At 54.0% G+C, this 18,874-nt stretch overlaps 3 protein-coding genes across 6 annotated transcripts; 1 reads left to right on the forward strand and 2 right to left on the reverse strand.

Moving 5' to 3' along the window:
- Positions 1-3,093: 3,093 nt before the first annotated feature.
- On the reverse strand, positions 3,094-8,409 carry RBPMS (RNA binding protein, mRNA processing factor). 2 transcript variants are annotated; one of them, XM_048942820.1, is made up of 9 exons: positions 8,294-8,409; positions 6,544-6,621; positions 6,429-6,467; positions 6,264-6,326; positions 5,720-5,870; positions 5,306-5,436; positions 4,974-5,043; positions 4,739-4,842; positions 3,094-4,442 (listed from the first exon to the last, which is right to left on the reverse strand). In XM_048942820.1, exons 1-7 carry the CDS (start codon positions 8,351-8,353, stop codon positions 4,981-4,983), a joined length of 585 nt encoding a protein of 194 aa, XP_048798777.1. In that variant the 5' UTR covers positions 8,354-8,409; the 3' UTR covers positions 3,094-4,442; positions 4,739-4,842; positions 4,974-4,980. The 2 variants fall into 2 exon arrangements, with proteins under 2 accessions (XP_048798777.1, XP_048798778.1); XM_048942821.1 differs by lacking the exon at positions 6,544-6,621.
- A 902-nt stretch (positions 8,410-9,311) lies between these two features.
- Positions 9,312-11,112, reverse strand: DCTN6 (dynactin subunit 6). Its single transcript, XM_048940946.1, has 7 exons — positions 11,069-11,112; positions 10,484-10,548; positions 10,298-10,403; positions 10,127-10,215; positions 9,929-9,976; positions 9,687-9,829; positions 9,312-9,616 (listed from the first exon to the last, which is right to left on the reverse strand). Exons 1-7 carry the CDS (start codon positions 11,089-11,091, stop codon positions 9,518-9,520), a joined length of 573 nt encoding a protein of 190 aa, XP_048796903.1. The 5' UTR covers positions 11,092-11,112; the 3' UTR covers positions 9,312-9,517.
- LOC125691549 (UPF0462 protein C4orf33-like) lies at positions 10,455-17,676 on the forward strand. 3 transcript variants are annotated; one of them, XM_048940943.1, is made up of 6 exons: positions 10,455-10,567; positions 14,187-14,376; positions 14,887-14,947; positions 15,147-15,198; positions 15,304-15,503; positions 16,857-17,676. In XM_048940943.1, exons 2-6 carry the CDS (start codon positions 14,190-14,192, stop codon positions 16,954-16,956), a joined length of 600 nt encoding a protein of 199 aa, XP_048796900.1. In that variant the 5' UTR covers positions 10,455-10,567; positions 14,187-14,189; the 3' UTR covers positions 16,957-17,676. The 3 variants fall into 3 exon arrangements, with proteins under 3 accessions (XP_048796900.1, XP_048796901.1, XP_048796902.1); XM_048940944.1 differs by lacking the exon at positions 10,455-10,567 and adding an exon at positions 11,226-11,334; XM_048940945.1 differs by lacking the exons at positions 10,455-10,567; positions 16,857-17,676 and adding exons at positions 11,226-11,334; positions 15,862-16,843.
- The last annotated feature ends 1,198 nt before the right edge of the window (positions 17,677-18,874 follow it).

Here is an 18,874-nt window from a genome sequence, read left to right on the forward strand (position 1 = left end):
TGCATCTCCTTGTCTGGATTCGCCAGGCACAGAGAGGTGTTCAGCTCCCCCTCTGTGATGCTGATGGACATACGGACAGGGCCCTGGGGAAGAGACAGCTTTCTCTCAGTGTCAGGAGCTCTCAGGTATGTCAGCGCTGCCCATGTCATCCTTTTGCTTGCCTCATTGAATCTTTAGCCTGTGGCTCTAAGAAGGCTGCAAGCCGTGGGGAGGAGGCATTTTGCCCTCTGCGTGGACAGCTGTAAACTGAAGTGGATCAGGAGAGGCGTGAGCTGAGCCCATTGCTGCACACAAGTGAGCATCCAGGCCAGACACTGCTGGGTATGTGCCTGCTCCTTTCCACCCCCAGAACAAAAGCCCTGTGTCTTGTAGCCAGTGCAGGTGAAATAGCCACAGGGAGTCACAGCTCTGAGCGTGGAGGTCTCTTGGTTTGTCTCCTAGAAGTTGCTCTGGTGAGGAGCTATTCCTCCTCCCATACAAAGATCATTCTGGAAGGGGGTGGAAAGCAGCAGGATTTTGCATGGTTGAATGAGAAAATTGACATAAGACAGTTTGTACGAGAGCTAATCTATAATTCATCATGATCATTCCAGGCTTTTAGAGAGCAGGGCAGGGAGAGGCAGGAAGCCCTGCTGCGCAGCGTAAGGCCCCCACACGTGGATGCGGCTGGCCTGCGCTGTCACTTTGATGAGCACGGGCAGGCATTGCTGGGCCACTGGGGATGGCCGGGCCCCGCTGCCTGTGGGTGAGGAGGGGCTGCAAGCTGCAGAGAATTAGAAGCAGCCTTGGTACTGACATCTCATTATTTCCAGCTTTGTTGCTTGCTTTCTGCTCGCTGCTTATGTACCAGGCCGAAATTCCTTAGTGTGTTACCGCCTCAGGGACTGCTGGCAGCTACTTTTCTGGGAAAGGGTGTCTGATAGAGCTGATGGCGTACCCGCCACCAGATGAGGATCTGATGGCTGTTGGGGAGAGGAGAGCTCAGCCCTTGGTAGGCCAGGCCCAAGACCCCGCTTTTGATTCCCTCAGTGCCACCCAGTTTTGCAGTAGAAGCTGGTCTTGTTGCTGCTTGCTGGCCTTGTCTCCACTGCTTTGGAGTGCCAGCACATGCAGCAGGTCTCAGTCAGACAGCCATGACCTTGAGAGCTTCATTTGGGACCCACATGCTATAGGCTGCGTCAGCTTTGTGAACTGAGGGTTGTGCAGAGCAGGGGAAAGGATGGTGAGGGCAGGAGGTTTTGTTAATTTTTTGACTGTGCCTGCCCTTCTGCGCTTACATCCAAGGCCTTGAAGTACTTGTGCGACTTCTTCCCATCTCCCTTAGCTATGTTGTGTTCTTCATTCCCTCCTGAGCTAGTTATTAATTATGGAGGCTGGGGAGATGAAGTCCAGACTCTGCTAATAGTTGGCTTACCCATATTGTAGAGGCAGCATTTCAGCAAGCTGCCAATAGTCCTTCTCAGCTTTAAACCCTTCCACCACGTTGGTCTCTGGCCTATGGGTGGCAGTGAGCTCAAGTCCTGCAGTCCAGCCTCCAGATCTTTTGGGCCTGCCATGCCTCCCTTGTAGTTTCCCTCCCAGCCTGCCTCACCAGCAACTGTGCAGCCTCACTTGGCCCCATGCTGCCTGCCTAAACCCTGGTGCCATCCCCTCTTTCCTCTCATGGCCCTGTTTCTCCTTCCCCCGACTCCAGCAGAGCACAGTGGGAGCACTGCCACTTGGCCTCGGGGCAACCCTGTCTGCCCTTTGCCCTCCCTCCCCAGTGCTCAGTGCTGTCTGTCTGGTCTGGGGAGCCAGCAGCAGGGCTTTCCCCCTCCCTTTGCCCTGGGAGCGAGGGCACAGGAAGTGGCTGCTCTCATCCCCTGTACCTGGCTAAGCCTTGACCATTGGGGACTGGAGAGGGAAGGCCTTGGGAGAGTGGGAACACTGAGAGTGCCTCTTCCGTCTCGTTTTTTCTAGTTGTGCCTGTGTGTACCCATGGGATTGTCCATGGCACTGTGTGGCAGCATTGGCCTGGGGCTCCCCAGCACCGTTTTGCAATGCTGTCGGCGGGGCCTTCCTGTAGGCGTCCAGCTGTCCCACGAGGAGTGCAGCCCCAGCCTGTGTGGTGAAAGGTCAGCGCAGGCAGAGGGGATGCCGGGCCTGGGCAGGCAGCCATTGCTCCCAGCCCTCATCAGCGAGTGGAAGGCCAGCCAGCACAGCACCAAAAACATTTTAGCATAGGGGAAACAAAAGAAGGGGCTCAGGATGTTAAATGTTTTCACCTTCTTTTTGCATGGCAGCTCTTGTGTGTAACCAGGCAAAAGCCATGAGCTCCCTCAGCCCGAGGCTGCTCACTGCTGTGCTGCTCCCCAGCATGCTGCGCCTTGTGCTGAAAGGGTACAGTGTGGGCTGGCTCCCATTGCTCTGAGCCAGGCAAGATGTGCTGCTCAGAGCGAAAGCTGTGACCTGCAGTGGCCGTGGGTGGATTAGCGTCCAGCACTGAGGCCTTAACCCATGGCTCATCTCTGCCAGATGTGCATGGCTGAGTGACATCGTGCCTCTCGCCCGCCCCAACCAGCGAGCTGCATGTGCTCGCGTCCTTCAGATGTGCTTGTGAGACTGAGCTTGCTGCTGGCACCATGCTGCAGGAGCCTGACTGCTGGTGGGACTCCTTGGGGGGCCACCCACAGTTATCAGGGTGGGATTTGATGGAGGAAGAACTCAGAGCTTGGTCTGATGGGATGGTTTTTGAAAATTCTCGGCGTGTTAAATAATAATAATCTGGCCCATCGTCTCTAGGTTACATTTGCCTCATCTGCAGCTGAGCTCATGGAAAATCGCAGCTTAGCTCCCGCACTCAGTGCCAAGATGGGGAGTTTAGAAACAAACCGATAACATCTTTATAAACTTGGAGTGTTTCTTACAGCTTGCTGCTCCCTCTTCCTGCCTGCTGGAGCGCTCCTAGAGGCTGAAGGGAGCCAGGCGGCCGCCATCTACCCTGCAGGCCCTGCTGCAGTACTTGGCCGGCTGGGGGGCTGCCTTTCCCTCGAGTGTTTGCTGGGATTCTTGGCCCTGTCCCCAATTAGAATCACAGTACGCCACACTCCACGCTTAACTTACAATAATCACTGGCTTTATTTTTAAAAAATTACAATAGAAAAGTACCTTTAAACATATTTCCAAAAGCGGAGAAGACAGCATGGAAGCTCCTTTCCTCTCCACAAAACCAGAACAAAACACAGGAAACGGTTTGCTACAATAGTCCATTGCTGGGATCGCTGTGCTGTCCCTGCAGAGCTACCTTGCTCGAGGCACCGCTGCCCAACCTGCTGCATGCTGGTGGCTCTGTGGCACCCCCTTCTTGCCCTCACCTGGACAGCTCTGGCAGCCTTGTTCCCTGCTGCTTGTGGCCAAAGCAGAAAATGGAGGAGGGAGAGAGGCTGGGAGTTCTGCTCAGGCAGTTAATGGAGATGGGGTTGGCATCTCCTTTGTGAAGAAACAAATGGGTTGTTTTTTTTATTTTTTTTTTTTGCTTTGCTTTACTCTTCCTCACGCCAGTTTCTCCTGGTGCAAAGAGGATGCCAGCATGCAGTCCCTGTGCTGGATCCATCCCACCCTGTGCTACCAGCAGCCTCCCTTGGGCTCTGCTCTACATAGACATGCTCTGCAGCCAGACTGGCATCACCAGGTGCTGAAGCTGCAGTAGAGCCCTGCAGCCATGGGTGCGTATCCCAGTCCCACGGCCCGGAGTTGGCGGGGATCAGAAAGTCCAGCTCCTTGCGCATCAGTCTGCATTGCCCTTAACATCTTGGAGAACATCTTGGAGAAGGCGAATTCTCACCTTGCTACGTGTGTGGACTGTCTCTGCCCATCCCTGAAGTGAGCATCACACCTTGCCGGAGCTGTGCAGCAAGCCGTTAGCATCGTGCCAAGGTAAGAAATCTGCCTGTCATGGCTGGCGCCACGTGCTGCAGACAGGAAGGGAACCCCAATGCTGGCAGTGCGTTGGGGTGCAGTGGCAATGCTGTCACCGGAGCACTGTGAACACCACAGACTGTGCTGAGGCAGCATGTGTTGTGGCCTTTGGTGTGTGGCCCGTGGATGGGGGGGCAGGCTGCTAAGGGCGTGCTGTTGGAGGTTGAGCACAAAAACTGTCATCCAGCCCAGTGTGAGATTGTCCTGTTCAGAAGTTTGGTACAAAAATACTTTCTCTTTGCTTTTTTTTTTTTTTTTTTGCAGTCTGCTTTCCTAGGGGTGTTTGAAAATACTTTTCAAACGCTACAGCAGTGCCTGTCAAACCATGCTTTCATCAGTAACACGCTCTTTCTTACAAATATACAGTGTAAAAGAGGGAAATATATTGGGTATGCTTCTCACTTTCTTCTAGGAGAACAGATGTGTGATAGAGGCTGTGGGAAAGTCTTGGAGGAATCCAGACTTGTGTGAAGTTTCTTCCTAGCCTGCAACAAAAGGGGCACAGGTTACAAACACAGCTGGGTTAGGTGATGCTGCCTGGGGGAGTAGCAGCCAGCCTGTCCCTGTGCAGGCACATCTCATGGGCATGGCACTGGGACATGGCCGCTCACGAGGGCAGAGTTAAGTTGTTTTGTGTTTAAGAGGAGTGTGACCAGTGTTGCTGTAGGGCAGGAAGCTGTGTGGCAGAGAGGGGGTGGGGTGACAGGGCAGTTGGAACTCCCACCCCCGCTGTGGATGATAAGCATGGGGACAGCCTGTGCCCGAGCACTGCGCTCCTTACCAGCACACTGTGGTTCTGTGGAGAGCGTGCGTGCCCAGCAGCCGCCGGGGGGCTCTGTTCATACCCACAAGACTGACCGTCGGCCGCCATCACACACCCGAGACCTGTGGGTGGCACGGCAGGGCTCAGGGATGGGGCTGGCATATCCCTTTTCCTGCCCAAGTTTTGGCTGGCACCGCAGGTGCGCTCCAGAGAGGATAGCCTGGGGACACCAAGCGGCTCAGGGGGCACTTACACAGCATTCAGCAGAACTGACGGGACTTCCAGCCCTGAGACCCAGCCTCGGAGGGAGGGAGCCAGCGCATCTGCAAGACATGGGGGCAGGGGGTGAGCAGGAAGAAAAACTGCGACCAATGGGACTGTGGCTGTACCCTGGGGCTGCGGTGCTGATTCCTCCAGGAGCACAGGTGCTGCCTGTCAGCGCTGCCTCGACAGGGGAAGTATGAGGCTGCAATAATATTTACCGTTGCTCTTCCTCTGGGCAGCTGGCCCCAGAGCTCACCTCCTCTCCCTCCCTCTAGCTCTGCCTGTGCCAAAGGCTGCAGTACTGTGGGCCAGCGGCATTACCTGGGCATGCAGCGAAGCAGGGTATGTGAACGCAGGAGGAGGTAGAGCAGGCGCCAGCTCCGCTGGGTACAGAGGGTACGGCCCCCACACTTCAGGGCTGCCGGGGTAAAGTGCAGGCACTGTGAGCTCATCTGCAGGAAAAGGAGGAGAATTAATCCTAAAAGCAAGGGGGAGGTGAGCAGCAGGTATAAGCTCTGCCCAAATGGCACTCCTGCCCAGGCCACCGTCACCTGCCCATGCATCATCCCAAAGCACAAGGAGCTGGATTCCAAACCCAACCACAGCTGCTGTGCCTCTCCAAAAGCTCCCCTGCACCCAGCTCCTAAGGTATCACTGCCCCAGCTGCTTGAGTAAGAAGGGGGCATCGCCAGGGCCACGTACTGGCAGGACCAGGGTCAGGATGCAAGCACTCACAGGGCTCCCTGGCGATGAACTGAGGTACGGTGTTGGGGAGGGGCGCGCTGGGGTTGGGAGTGCCCACCAGCTTGCTCTTGGCCATCTTCGTGTTGGCCTTGGCAAACTCCAGCCGCAGCGTCTGGGGGATCTCAGGGTCAAAGCGGATGCCCTGTGGGAAGGAACAGGGCAGCAGAGGTCAGTTAGCCTGAATCTCGTGGTGGGATGCTGCTGGCATCAGGGCTGTCCCCCCATTCAAAAAAGCCATTTGGACTAAAAGCCTCAGATTTTGTCCCAGTATCCCCATGGGCTGCTGGGGTGGCCGTGACCTCATGCGCTTGGCAGCGAGCATGGCCCCACAGCTCACATTCCTCTGACATCCTCGAGCTCAGCACCATATTTGGTAGTCGGTATCCCGTGCGGCCACGCTCCCAGCCAGGGATTAGCAGCATTTTGCCTCAACGTGAGTATGGGGAGGGACCAGGCTTCCCTGGGAGGTCTCCACAGGGTAATAGATACTGGGATCCATCTCTTTTGGTGTCCCCCAGGGGGTCCCGGCACTCACGTTCAGTGCATTCTTGGCAGCCTCAGCCTCTGAGCGGCTGTCAAAGCTCACGAACCCCACGGGCTGTGGAAAGAGAAGGTGAGGGGCAGTCAGGGCCATGTCCCCAGCACATCCCCAGTTGCTGAGGGCAGAGCCCAGCAGGTGGGAGCATGGTGCAGCCCCTACCTGCTTGGAGGTGAGCTTGATAAGCGACCCCTCATAGCCCTGTTGGAGAAGAGAGAAGCACCATTGGTCTTGTGTGGCTGCGGAGGCCCTCAGAGCCCCGTAGCTGGTGCAGTACCTTGAAGGGCCTGAAGAGCAGGTAGAGCTCCCGGGGCTTGATGTCCAGGGGCAGGCCGCTGACAAACAGGGTTCTCACCTGCGTAAGGGGCAGAGCGTCAGCTGGTCACGGGCCTCCAGGAGGCTGCCCAGGGCCTCCAGGCCACGCTCCTGCACACAGCTCTGTGCTCACGGCCTCAAGGAAGTGCCCGCTGTGAGCTGCGTTCCTGAAAGCTAAACCCGCCCGAGCCTGACTTTCCGGGTAATTTAGCCCCGTGGCTGCACAGCAGATAGGAGAGATAAAGGCCCTGAAAAAAAACCCTCTGAAATTAGGCCTCACAGAGATGCGGCTTCTCCTTGGTAATGACTTGTTTTCTCTGAAAGTTCAAATGCAGGTCGGCCAAGTCAGGCCAGTGCTGCGATGCTCAGTGAGCAGGGAGAGAAGCGCAGATTACAGCGGGATCTTGGAAGGGAGGGAAATCCCACTTTGGCTTTCCCCCCTGCCCAAAAAGAGAGGACAGGCAGAGGCTGGGGTAGGAATTGGGATGCGGCCTCCCTGGCAGGGAGCCGTGGGGAAAGGCTGCCCTACTCTGCCACGGAGCGGGGCTGCTTCCTGACTGAGGCTGTGGCTCTGGAGCCTTCCCAAGGCCTCGCAGATGCCGTGAGTGCAGGCCGAAGTGGGCAGTGGCAGAATCCCCTCTGCAGGGGCTGGGGACAGCTCCCAGAGGGAATCCTCCACGCCAGTGGACTGACACCCTCCATAGCACCCGCCACCCTGATCCGCTCAGGCTTTCTGCCCGCCTCGCCTTCGCCCCTCGCCACTGTTTGTCAGAGCCCGGGGCTGTCACACGGTGAGGGCGGTGGACGCGCTCCTGGCAGCCCCGTGTCCCTGACCACCCCACCCCACATCCTCTGTTCCTGCTGCTGCCCACGGCAGACCGGGGTACGGCCTTGCGCCTGTTTTGTCTCCTCCGTGCCGTCACCACCCCGCAGGTTTTCTTCTCGCCCTGGGAAGGGGACGGCGAGGGGGACCTGGCAGGCCTCGCTCCGGCCGAGAGCGGCCCGGGGGGGGGGGGTCTGTCCCAACAGCAGCGGCCGCGGGCGGTGCGTGGGGCACCGGGGCAGCGCCGTCGCCCCTCTGCTGCCCCAAGGACGCGGTCACGCTCCGTCGCCCCTGCGCCGAGCTCCGCCGGTCAACTCGGGCAGGAAGGGGACCGGCGGGAGGAGCGCGGTGACTCATTCACCAGGCATCCGATCACCTTCCCCAGCCCCGGATCGCTTTAATGTTCCACCAGCAGTGAGCCGCTCGGCTGCCCCCGTCCCGACCTCCGCCCGCGACCCGTCCGTGCGCCCGGGCAGTCAGGGAGAGGGCGCAGCGGCGGGCGACGACCTCGTGGTGCGCCGGGAGCGGTCCCGCCAGGAGCCGAACGGAGCCGCCGTCCCGGTTCCCGGCGGCCGTCCCCTGCGAGGCTGCGTGCGCGGCCGCCCTGACACCCAACGGGGCTCCGTGTCGTCGCCACCTCCGCTCCCGGGAGACGGGGCGGCGCGCCCGCACCCTGCGCGTGTCCGAGCGGCGTCCCAAACCCCTTCCGCCGAGGCAAGCCCAGCTCCGGGCCGCTCCGGCCTCCCAATCGACTTGCATCGCTTCCCGCCGCGCCCCGAGCCCCACGCCCAGGCTCACGCGACCCCGCGGACACGCGTGGGGGCCGCCCCGCTCCCGCCCCGGGACCCGGCCCACCTTCGGCGCCTTTCCCCCCCCCCCGGCCCGCTACCTCTTCCTCGGGCAGGCCCGGCTCGGCGGGGCCCTCCCGCTCGGCGGCGCCGCTGCTCATGGTGCCGCCGCCGCCGCTCCGCCACCCGCCCGCGGCTGCCTCCGGCGCGGCCCTGCGGCGGGCGGGAGGGCGCGGGGCCGGGCGGGGCGGGGCCGGGCGGGCGGCCACACGGCGCTGGGGGTGGGACGCGGGGACACGGGGTGGGACGGGAGGTGGGGGCTGGACGCGGTGCTGGGATGGAGGACAAAGGGCTGCGGTATGGGACGTAAAGTTCGAAATATGGCACGTACGGCTGGGGACGCGGACGTTGGGGTTGGGACGTGGGACGCGAGGTTGGGTACGTAGCACGTGGGGCTGGGAACAGCGTAGGGGACACGGGCCATAGGGCTGGGAGCACGCCGTTAGGGATACGGCACGCGGGCTGTAGGACGCGGAGCACAGGGCTGGGGGGACGGGACGTGGAACAGGAGGTCTGACAGGGCTGGCGACGGCCGGGAACGCGTGACAACGGCTGGCTGTGGGGAAGCGAGTGAGACGCTGAGGCTGCGCTCTCCACGCAGCGTGGCTGGCCCTGCCTTTGGGGAGGCGGAAGCCCTTGGTACGGTGCTCTCAGCCCGTTTGGACTCAGCCTTAGGAGTGTCTGATTGGGATTGGCAAGGGCCACGTCCCAACCAAGAGCTGCAACGTGCCATCTTCCCCTGCACACAGATGGGATGGGCCGCGCAGACCGCCCGGCACCCAGGCAGCAGCAGGGCTCACCTGCCCGCACCCCACTGCAATCTTGATACCTCTGAGCAGCCTCTCGCTCCAGCTCAGCACATGGCGAGGCCCGGCCTCCCTCTGCTGGCTGCTGCGGGATCCGTCACCACAACACGGGACTCGGGATGATTTCTGGCCCACAGATGTGGTATAGCAGCACCACGAGGTTAAAGGTGGTACTCAGCGCTCCTGGCAGCAGTTTGCAGCCCCCCACCATCACCCAGCCCTGAGCTTGGAGGAAAGAATGGCAACTGCACCCTGCAGCAAGAGCGGAACAACTTTATTCCCATAAAGCATGTGGAATGTTTTAGTTGCTGTGAGGGAGATGACAGGTCCAAAGCTTGTGGGAGCTATAAATAAAAGACACATGCGAGAATTGAAGGATGCAGAGCCCAGCTGCTTCCTGGGCTGTGCAATGCCCAAAGGACAAGAGATGCCAGGCATGCAACTGATGGCAGAGGGCTTTCAGCTCTTAACAGGTGTGGATGCAGCCTTCATCGTCTTCTTCAGGTGATGGTAATTGGGCAGGATTTTCATCAGGAAGTCTAGCTGCAGTGTCTGAGGCTGGAAAGAGAAACACTGTCAGCAATGGGCAGCCATGAGGGGAGCCTGGGGACAGGGGGACGGAACCTACCTGTGGCCGCTCAGTCTGCACGCGGCGAAGGCAGTCGGCACCATAGATGACGGTGTTCTCAGGGATCACCTCATAGGTGTTGACGTTGCAGCAGGCCCCGATGATGCAGCCGCTTGTCAGGATCACATTCCTGCCAACAAATGCTGTAAGGAGAGTCTCTGTGAGGGCCACCCTGCTTGAAGCCACACGCTGCTGCTCTAGCAGCAAAAACCCCAAACAGAACAAAGACAACTTGAGCTCACCTTTGGATTCAATTACGTTGTTATCTCCCACTTTCATTGCCTGTGAATCTACAGGTTATTGTCAAAGGAAAACCTTTTGCTTCTGGTTCAAAAGGTGGTGCCCCAATGCCACTTTCAAACCAAAATCTACCCCGTAAGCACCCCCAGGCTGCCCATGCCTGGGCAACATCCACACGTTTCCCTGCAGCGCAAGGATACAGCACCCAACTTCAAAGACATTGTTGGTGCCAATGATCATGGGCTTGGGCTCCACCTCCTCAGTTTCTGGAGTGATGTTTTCTGGGTACCTGCAAGACACGTGAATGTACTTTAGGTGTCAGCAGCAGCTGCCTTTAGAGCAGGGCAGGAAGAAGGCAGCCCTACACACACCCGTTGATGATAAGTGCCTGCTCCTCTATTAGGTTGCCTTCCCCGATCACAATGGGCCCTGCCTCCGCGATGATCCTGGCCTTCGGGTGTATCACCGTCCTCGGCCCTGTGGAAACAGCCCCACGTCACCAGAGCCACCACCATGTACCCCAGTGGGTGACCAGGGCCGCCAGGTGCCACCCTTACCGATGGTGACATCCCCACGGATCTCACTCTCCACACACACCACGGCTCCCGGTGCGATCTTCACGCTGTGGAGGGGACACGCAGGTGAGCGGTGCTGGGGACACAACACAGGGCGGAGACACAACACGGGGCACGGATCGGGGTCTGCAAGGAGAGCCTTGGGGGTGCAGGGGCTAGGGGGAGGGAACGGGCACTGGTGTACATGAGGGGCTGCCAGGGGACACGGGAGGATGCTGGAGATTGAGGGGACTGCTGTGGCGCTCCAAGAGACTGGCGGGGGACATGAAGGGACTACAGGGACACATGGGACCGTTGAGGCACGTCAGCAAGCCAGTACGGGGGCGCATGGCACAGCTGGGGCGCACCGAGGGGCCAGGCAGGACGGTCAGGGGGCGCACGGGGAGCTGCCCGGGGACGGAGAGGGCCGCCGGGGTACACAGTAGAACCGCCGAGACCCGGGGGCAGAGGGCGGCGCTGCGACGCGCAGGGAGGTGACCGCCGAGGCCGTTGGGGCGCGCGGGAGGAGTGGCTGCAAGGGGGCGCGCGGCGGCGGCGGCGGCGGCGGCGGCCCCAGCCCGACCTCACCTCTTCTGCGCCTTCTCCGCCATGACGCCTCCGTCTGCGCAGACGCCGGGCCGCGCTGGGCGGGGCCGCTCCGCTCCTCCCAGCCGTAGGGCGGCGCCGCCGAGCGACGGGGCGGGGTTTTCGCTCGTGGCCCTCGCGTGCTCTGCCCCTGGGTGTCTCTTCGCGGCCGGCCCGGCGGCCGGCTTGCCCGTCTCCGAGCTCCACGCGAGAGACGGGAGAACGCCAAGGAACGAGAGGAGCCCGAAGCCGCGGATCCCACGAGGAAGGTAGGAGCAGAAAGTTTTGTCCGCCGATCGCCCGCTTCTACTTTCGGTTTCCCCCTCGGTCCGGGCGCTCGGAGAACCCGGCTCCTCGCCCGAGCTTCCCTGCGGGGCCTCTCGCCCCGGGGCCGGGCATCGCGCTTCGGCATCGCACCTGGGCCGGGAAGGAGAAGCATAGCTGTGCGGTGAGGCTGCTGGGCGGGAGAATGCAGCTGGGTGAGCAGTGTGGGGATCGGCTGCACGGGTGAATTCTTGCTTTACCGGGGGCTGAAACCCAGACTCACTGCCCTGTTTGGGGTTCGATGGGGAGATGATATCATTCGCCTTTAGTGGGCACGAAATGAGGTTCTTTGGACCGGTTTTCAGGTTGCAGGAATCGAGGCTGAAGGCCTGTGGTTTGGGGATCAAACCCAGGCTCATTTGATGGCGGTGTGGGGCTCTCAAGGAGGGACTGAGCTGTGCGTTCCCAGGTTTGGAAAGCTGAGGTGGACTGCGGTGTTTCTGGGGCTTGATGTAGAGGTTTTGAAAACAGACCAAATGCTGCATTTGGGACTCAGAATGAAGCTGGAATTGGGACTCAGAAACAGCAGCTGATGTGTGATTTGGGCACTTTGGGCTCACTGAGTGGTGCAAAACAGAGGTGAAATTTAGCATTTGGGGGGGCTGAAAACCAGGCTCTCTTGACTACTGCTGGAACTCAAACTGCAGGGCTACCACACATTTTTCAGTCTTTGTAACAAGCTATTTTTGCTGATCGAAAACGGAGATGATTCCTATGTGTTTAAGTTCAGACGCGGAGACCAGGCTGGCTACTTTTGGGGCCACTCTTTGCCGGGTAAGGAGCTGGCTGGAGGGCCAGGCCCAGAGTGTGGTGGTGAATGGAGTTAAATTGAGCTGGCCACTGATAATGAGTGGTGCTATCCAGGGGTCAGTACTGGGGCCTAGCCTGTTCAGTATCTTTATTGATGACCTGAATAAGGGCATTGAATGCACCCCCAGTAAGTTTGCAGATGGTGCCAAGTTGGCAGGAGATGCTGATCTGCCTGGAGGTAGCAGGCCGGGGATCTGGACAGGCTGGATAGCTGGGGTGAAGCCAATGGGAGGAAGTTCAATAAGACTAAGTGCCTGATCCTGCACTTCGGCTGCAAAAACCCCATGCGATGCTACAGGCTTGGGACAAAGTGGCTGGGACACTAGAAGAAACAGACCTGGGGGTTATTGGTTGATGGTTAGCTGAACATGAAGTAGCAGTGTGTGCAGGTGGCCAAGAAGGCCAATGGCATTCTGGGTTGCATCAAAAACGGTGTTCCCAGCAGGAACACGGAACTAATTGGAACTCTGTTCTCAGCACTGGTGAGGCTGCACCTTGAGTACCGGGTTCAGTTTTAGGTCCCTCACTGCAAGAAAGACATCGAAGCCCTGGAGTGTGTCCAGAGGAGGGCAACAAAGCTGGTGAGGGGTCTGCAGCACAGGCCTTACGAGGAGCAGCTGAGGGAGCTGGGATTGTACAGTCTGGAGAAGAGGAGGCTCAGGGAAGACATTATTGCTCTCTATAGCTACCAAAAGGGAGGTTGTAGTGAGCTGGGAGTCAGCCTTTCCTCTCGTGTACCATGAAAAGAGCTTGTTGTGCTCTCTAACATCTTTATCAATGACATAGATGACGGAATCGAGTGCACCCTCAGCAGGTTTGCTGATGATACCTAGCTGAGTGGTGTGGTTGACACAGTGGAAGGAAGGGCTGCCATTCAGAGGGACCTCAGCAGACTTGAAAGGTGGGCCTGTGTGAATCTAATGAGGTTCAACACAGCAAAGTGCAAGCTTTTGCACTTGAGCTGGAGGAATCTCAGGCATCCATACAGACTGGAAGGAGCAGTCCTTGAGAGCAACCCTGTGTAGAAGGACCTGAGGGTCCTGATGGATGAAAAGTTTAACAAGAGCCAGCAATGTGCTCTTGCAGCTCAGAAAGCAAATGGTATCCTGGGCTCCAATCAGAAGAGGGGTGGCCAGCTGGGACAGAGAGGCTTGTTCAGCCTGGAGAAAAGCAAGCTGCAGGGTGACCTCATAGCATCCTTTCACTATCTAAATGGAACCTACAAACAGGAGGGGAGTCAACTCTTCGAAAAAGTAGATAACAGGACAAGGGGAAATGGTTTGAAGTTGAGGGAGGGAAGATTTAGGTTGGATGTCACGGGGAAGTTCTTTAGAGAGGGAGTGGTGAGGTGCTGGAACAGAGAGGTTGGGAATGCCCCATCCCTGGAGGTGTTCAAGGCCAGACTGGATGGGGTCATGGGCAGCCCGGTCTAGTATTAAATCCATGATGTCTCATAGCATATCTGAAGTTGGTCCAGCGTATCATAGAGAAAAAAATGCCGACATAAAAGCTTAAGTAGTTTTCACTTTATTTCCATATGACCTTGTCAGAACTGACAGTCCAATATTTGCCTTCGCCTTCTTACTGGATGTCTTAAGTCAACTGATAGCTTACTGTATTGCTTTAAATCTTCGTTATGCCTCCCACATCACCACCTTGGGTTCTTATATCCATTTATCTCATCTTTCTCACTGCTGTGCCAGCAAACAGCTTGGACTGGATGGTCTCCAGAGGTCCTTTCCAACCTCGACGATTCTGTGAAATAATGCATTTAGAACAGAGAGTTGTTCCGGCGTCTGTCTTTCTTTGTTCCTAAGTAGGACTGACAAGAATCAGTTGACTCTTCCTGGTTATGTCTGGGAGCTTTACGCTTATTTTTTCACCTACTTAACACTGAGACTTTTTTCTTAGCCAGACAGTGAAGTTGGTGTTGGAATGGTATCTGTGTGCTTTGACAGGAACTTCTTTTCTTCATTATCTCGTGCAGAACATGAAGATGGAGGTAAGAATTGAGCACACGTGGGATGGTTTACCTGTGAGCCACGACCCCGTAGCAATTGCACTTCAGTCGTATGATGCAGGACTGCTAATGCAAGTGAGTGCTCCCTTCTTCAATGATCCTCCAGCGCCACTTGGAGCGCCAGGGAAACCCTTCAGAAAACTGTGGGACTATGAAGGTAAGCGTAACTTCTGCTGCAAGCATCTGCTCTGTGGAGCCACTGATGTTCCTATGCAATTCCCATACCTGGTCTTTATTGAAGATTCTCTGGTTATTTTCTAAAACTTGTTCTAGTTTGACAGCTTTATTCTGAGCACTCTGGAAAAGGCTGCTGGCAAAAAAACGTGGTTGTAACCAGCACCATGGTTAAGAAAGCTCCTGAAGTAACATGAACATCATGTTGTATTCAGCTATAAATCAAGAGAGAGACTCTAGTTTTCATCACATAAACGACAGCAAAGTGAGCGGTCAATAAATAGAACTGTGCTGTTGCCTTTACAAAAGCCCTCGAGGTTGGGATTACAGCACAGCTCTTGAGTTAGAAAGCGTCAGTCGCATGCACACAGTTAGTCCAAGTCAGGGATGGCACGGGCCAGAAACCTTTGTGAAAACAGTTGATTGTGAAGGTCTTGGAATATAGCAGAACTGACAACTAGTATAAAATATTGACAGCTTGTCTCTTTGTAAGTTGTAGAAGCATTTTTCTTGAGTGACGGAAGTGAGCAGTATCTAGAAGTTGAACTTTGTCCGTAAGTACAGCTTGCTTAAAAAGTCGTGAGTGCAATTTATGTTTCTTGTTTCAATGCTCGTGAAGTGGTATGGTGTGGTGTGCAGTGCATGCAGTGCAGGGTACAGGAATGACTGCACTACGGAGGATGTACATTGTGGCAGATAAATACACTAAACTTGGCGTCACGGTATGAAAAACATGGCTCTGATTTTTGGCAGTCATGGACAACACTTACTGTTGCTGCTTTCTGGCAAAAGAAGAGTGTGGAAAGTAAGTGGTCAAGAGCATTATTAACATAGAGAACCTCACTGGTTTTAGATACCTGTTGGTTGAGTAAAAGATAAATAGCCTTTTTTTCCCCCTCACGTGTAACAGGAAGAACTTCCCTTAGAATTCGATGTGACCAGAACGGAAACCAAATGGAGGGGTAGAGCTCATCTGCCTTGGAATTATTTTCCACCAGGCATTAACAAGTTCAATGCCTTTGCAATCCACGGCTCAGGAGATCACAGAAAATATGAAGCACTTTATCCTGTGCCTCGACACAAACTTCAGGAAGGCCAGAAACCAGACTTGTAAGCATAAAATCAGTTCTTCTGTAATATATTTGCACTCTTCTTGGAGTACCTGTAGAAGACATCAATCCAAGTGCCTCTGATATTTTAACTATACTGTTCAGCCCCAGATCCACTGTACTTCGTGTAAAGAACTTCCAGATAGCAGTAATTAGTGCTTGATTTCTATGTTATCCCCTAGCTGCACAGCAAATGATGCATTCAGTGTAATTTGCATCTGTTATCACCTTCTCATCTTAAAAAAAATAAATCAGAGATGGTCTGCTCTTTTTTCTCCTTGCCTACAGCACCTCTTGAAGTGCTATTTAATGTTAATTGTACCAGAGTAATAATATCCAGCGGGTCTCTTTTGCCTTAGAGATGGCTCTGAGTTATGGAAGAACTAGAGAAGACAGATGGAATTGGAAGTGTAATGAAAGGATGCCCACTATCAACAGCAAAACTAGAGCATGTTTACACTGTGCTGTGAGTGGACTTGCTTATTTTCAGAGTCTGCAACAAGTTAATACAGGCTGTTACTTGTGTGTGGGCAGTTAGTTCAAATGAACTAGCTCTACAAGAGTGCTGCAGTTCTCATGAAAACTTGGTACTCAACATAGTGATAGATGGGTAAACTGCAGAATGCCTGTAATAATTTTCAAGAAGGGTTGTTTTTTGTTTTCTAAGAGTATGTCTTCATAGAAATCCTGACTTGTTCAGAGATGATCAGTAAACGTATTTATGGGAAGAGGTCGCTCCATGCTGCTTTAATTGCTCTTAGCTGGCCTTCACATGTAAAATGGACACTACTCATTTAGAGAATTTCATTTACTTAAATGATGCTACCAGGTGTTCTATTTACTGTTTGGCAGCTGTTTAAGTATTACTAAGAAATGAGCCTCAGTTGATTCTGCTTGGCAATGCAAAGGAGAATTCCTAGCAAGAACCAGTTTGTAACGGTTGAAAGTGAGATGCGGCCTTACAGGAGAAGAATACTTATTAGCTTCATTATCCTGTTCTGACTCCCAGTTTTCTGTAAGGAGAGGATCTCCTTGTGGAGATTTCCAATTGGTCAAAAGTTGTAAACGGTATTTGGCTGCAGTGCAGATACGTTGTAGAGCAGGTGGTCATTTTGTGTTTGGTCTGACTGCATTTTTGGTCAACGTAAGAGCTCACCTCTAAACCCTGCCTTTTAACTTCATACCGTTGTTCCTGTTTGTAGCTCAGGATTTTGCCTTCTTTCCAGTACAAGATTTTCAGAAACAGTGTTTACATTCCCAGAAAGGATGGGAAAAAACATCAGTGAAGCCTACTGAGAATGTTCTAAGATGGTACTTTGGAACTTAATGTTTTTTGTTTCTCCTTTGTCTATAGTCATCGCCTGGAATTTTTCCAAGAGTTGAATCTGAAAGAACTAATGGGAGAAGACTGGAAGCAGCCTGAATCAGACATATGGAAGTCTCACACTAAATAGCAAACTGGATTGAGGCTTACGTTTTTGCTCGCATTAAGTTTGGATGCAAGTGTATGAGAACAAGTGATGTTGAGCAGAAACTGTGGGCATGGAATGTTGTTTCTGCACTAGAAACTACATTAGAACTAACGAGATAAATATTTTTCTAAATAGCTCTTTTTGGGAAGGTCTTTTTACTTCACCAGGGGTCTCTGATAGTCTTCGCATGCTCAGCAATAGGTGAAGTAATTTATAGCCACAGAAATTAGGTAGATGGAGTAACATGTAGGTACACAGACTAAAGTCTGCAGCTCTAGTCTGTCCAACCAATTCTTTGAAAGATATTTTTTCAACTACAGCGTCTGTTTGTTAAAGCAAGGAAAATTGCCCCTCCTCAGTCACTGAGACACAGGTTATGATGCTCACCTTTCATTCTGATAGCAGACTACTTGGTGCAGGACTTGGTGACTGCTTTGAAATCTACATAGTTTAAGTTCTAGATGAATCTTGCGATGCAAACAAGCTGGCAGACTTTGTGCAGACAGTAAAACCGTAGGTCAGATGAACTGAGACAAATCTACTCTTGGAGAAGTTTAAGGTTAGCTTCAGTTCACTCACTGTTGATGAATTATAATAACGTAGATTTTGGCACTGACAGTAACCCATTTTTAAAGAAGAATTATCTGCAATATTATCGATCATACTCAGCTGTGTGTAAATTGTATTAAACTATCTACTAAACCACAATGTCTCAATATTGCTTTTTCTCATAAACTTTCATTTACATAAGTAAGCTTTCTTTCAAAAGCCCGTGTCCAGGAACCGCTCGTGTAATTTCCATAACAAGTTCTGAACCAAAAGTAATGCATCCAAATCCTTTTTGTTTGAAAACACTGATCATCCAAGAATCAGAAATGTTAACATGTGACCAGTGGTGCTAAGAAAGGAGCATGTGGAGAACCACACCAAACAGTCCAAAGGCCCAGGGGAGATGAAGTAGTGCTACATCTTCTAAAAAAACCATGCTATGCTAGAAGTTTTCTGGCTTAGTCTTCCTCCAGACCTTGCCTAGAGCCATCCGTTCTTACAGCATAGGCAGGGCTAGAAATATGCCTCACTTACCCTGCTTTTCTGCTTTCAAGAACAAGGAGGAAGAAGGAGGTATGTTGAGATCCCTGCAGTGAGGAACTTGAAATCGCAGGGGAGAAGAAACAGCTACCTGTTTCTCTGGTTGCAAACAGTGGAAAGTAGTGGGAAGGACTGAGGGCAGGAGGAGGCTATGTGAACAGCCAGCAATGGGACAGAAAGGCTGACAACAGGCGCGGACAGAACCAGGGCAGAACACAGCATGCTGCCCACTCAATCAAGGTTTTTTCATTCTACAAGCTCAAATTGCTGCTTTCTTAAAGCTCCGACCCAACTACACAGGCAAAAAGGAAGGAGATGTGTTATTAAAAGCTCCTTTGCAAATAAAGGAGCAGTGGCACATTATTTCCTACCTACTTAAGCACATACTGGGACACAGACAATTTTCTAGGTCTGAGAGAAGTGAGCTAAGAAAGGAATCCGCGTGGGCCACCTGGTGGCTGCAATTCATTTTATACCACTTTTGTACATACCCTAAAAGAAGACAGTTAGCTAGACTGTGCCTTTCCCACACTACAAAACAAGGCTACAAAGCAGACAGCTCAGTCCCATAAACAGTGATTCCAGTAAGGAGAAAGCTTAGGATTTGCCTGTGGAGGTCAAGAGATCATCCCAGCACGGGAACACAGCAGAGCCAGAACAGGATTCTGTATATTGCTGCTGCCTGTTTCCTGAGCTGAAAGGCCAGGTGTACAGAATAGGAGGGAGAGAATGATAACTATTTGCTTGCATTTCTGATAATAAGGTACTGCTGAGATTCTTAAGAAGAAGTCCAGTTCTGCACGTATGAATT

Source organism: Lagopus muta, chromosome 4, assembly GCF_023343835.1.
Source record: "Lagopus muta isolate bLagMut1 chromosome 4, bLagMut1 primary, whole genome shotgun sequence".
NCBI classification, from domain to species: Eukaryota; Metazoa; Chordata; class Aves; order Galliformes; family Phasianidae; genus Lagopus; species Lagopus muta.

Excerpts from the sequence above, each read along its gene's own strand:
- RBPMS (XM_048942820.1), bottom strand. The coding sequence starts at position 8,353 with ATGAGCAGCGGCGCCGCCGAGCGGGAGGGCCCCGCCGAGCCGGGCCTG. Across the intron at positions 6,468-6,543 it reads TGCTCTTCAGGCCCTTCAAG|GGCTATGAGGGGTCGCTTAT; the intron begins GTACTGCACCAG and ends CTTCTCCAACAG. Across the intron at positions 5,437-5,719 it reads GTTCATCGCCAGGGAGCCCT|ATGAGCTCACAGTGCCTGCA; the intron begins GTGAGTGCTTGC and ends CTTTTCCTGCAG.
- DCTN6 (XM_048940946.1), bottom strand. The coding sequence starts at position 11,091 with ATGGCGGAGAAGGCGCAGAAGAG. Across the intron at positions 9,830-9,928 it reads CAACGTAATTGAATCCAAAG|CATTTGTTGGCAGGAATGTG; the intron begins GTGAGCTCAAGT and ends CTCTCCTTACAG. Across the intron at positions 9,617-9,686 it reads TGCAGACTGAGCGGCCACAG|CCTCAGACACTGCAGCTAGA; the intron begins GTAGGTTCCGTC and ends TTCTCTTTCCAG.
- LOC125691549 (XM_048940943.1), top strand. The coding sequence starts at position 14,190 with ATGAAGATGGAGGTAAGAATTGAGCACACGTGGGATGGTTTACCTGTG. Across the intron at positions 15,199-15,303 it reads GCAAAAGAAGAGTGTGGAAA|GAAGAACTTCCCTTAGAATT; the intron begins GTAAGTGGTCAA and ends CACGTGTAACAG. Across the intron at positions 15,504-16,856 it reads GAAGGCCAGAAACCAGACTT|TCATCGCCTGGAATTTTTCC; the intron begins GTAAGCATAAAA and ends CTTTGTCTATAG.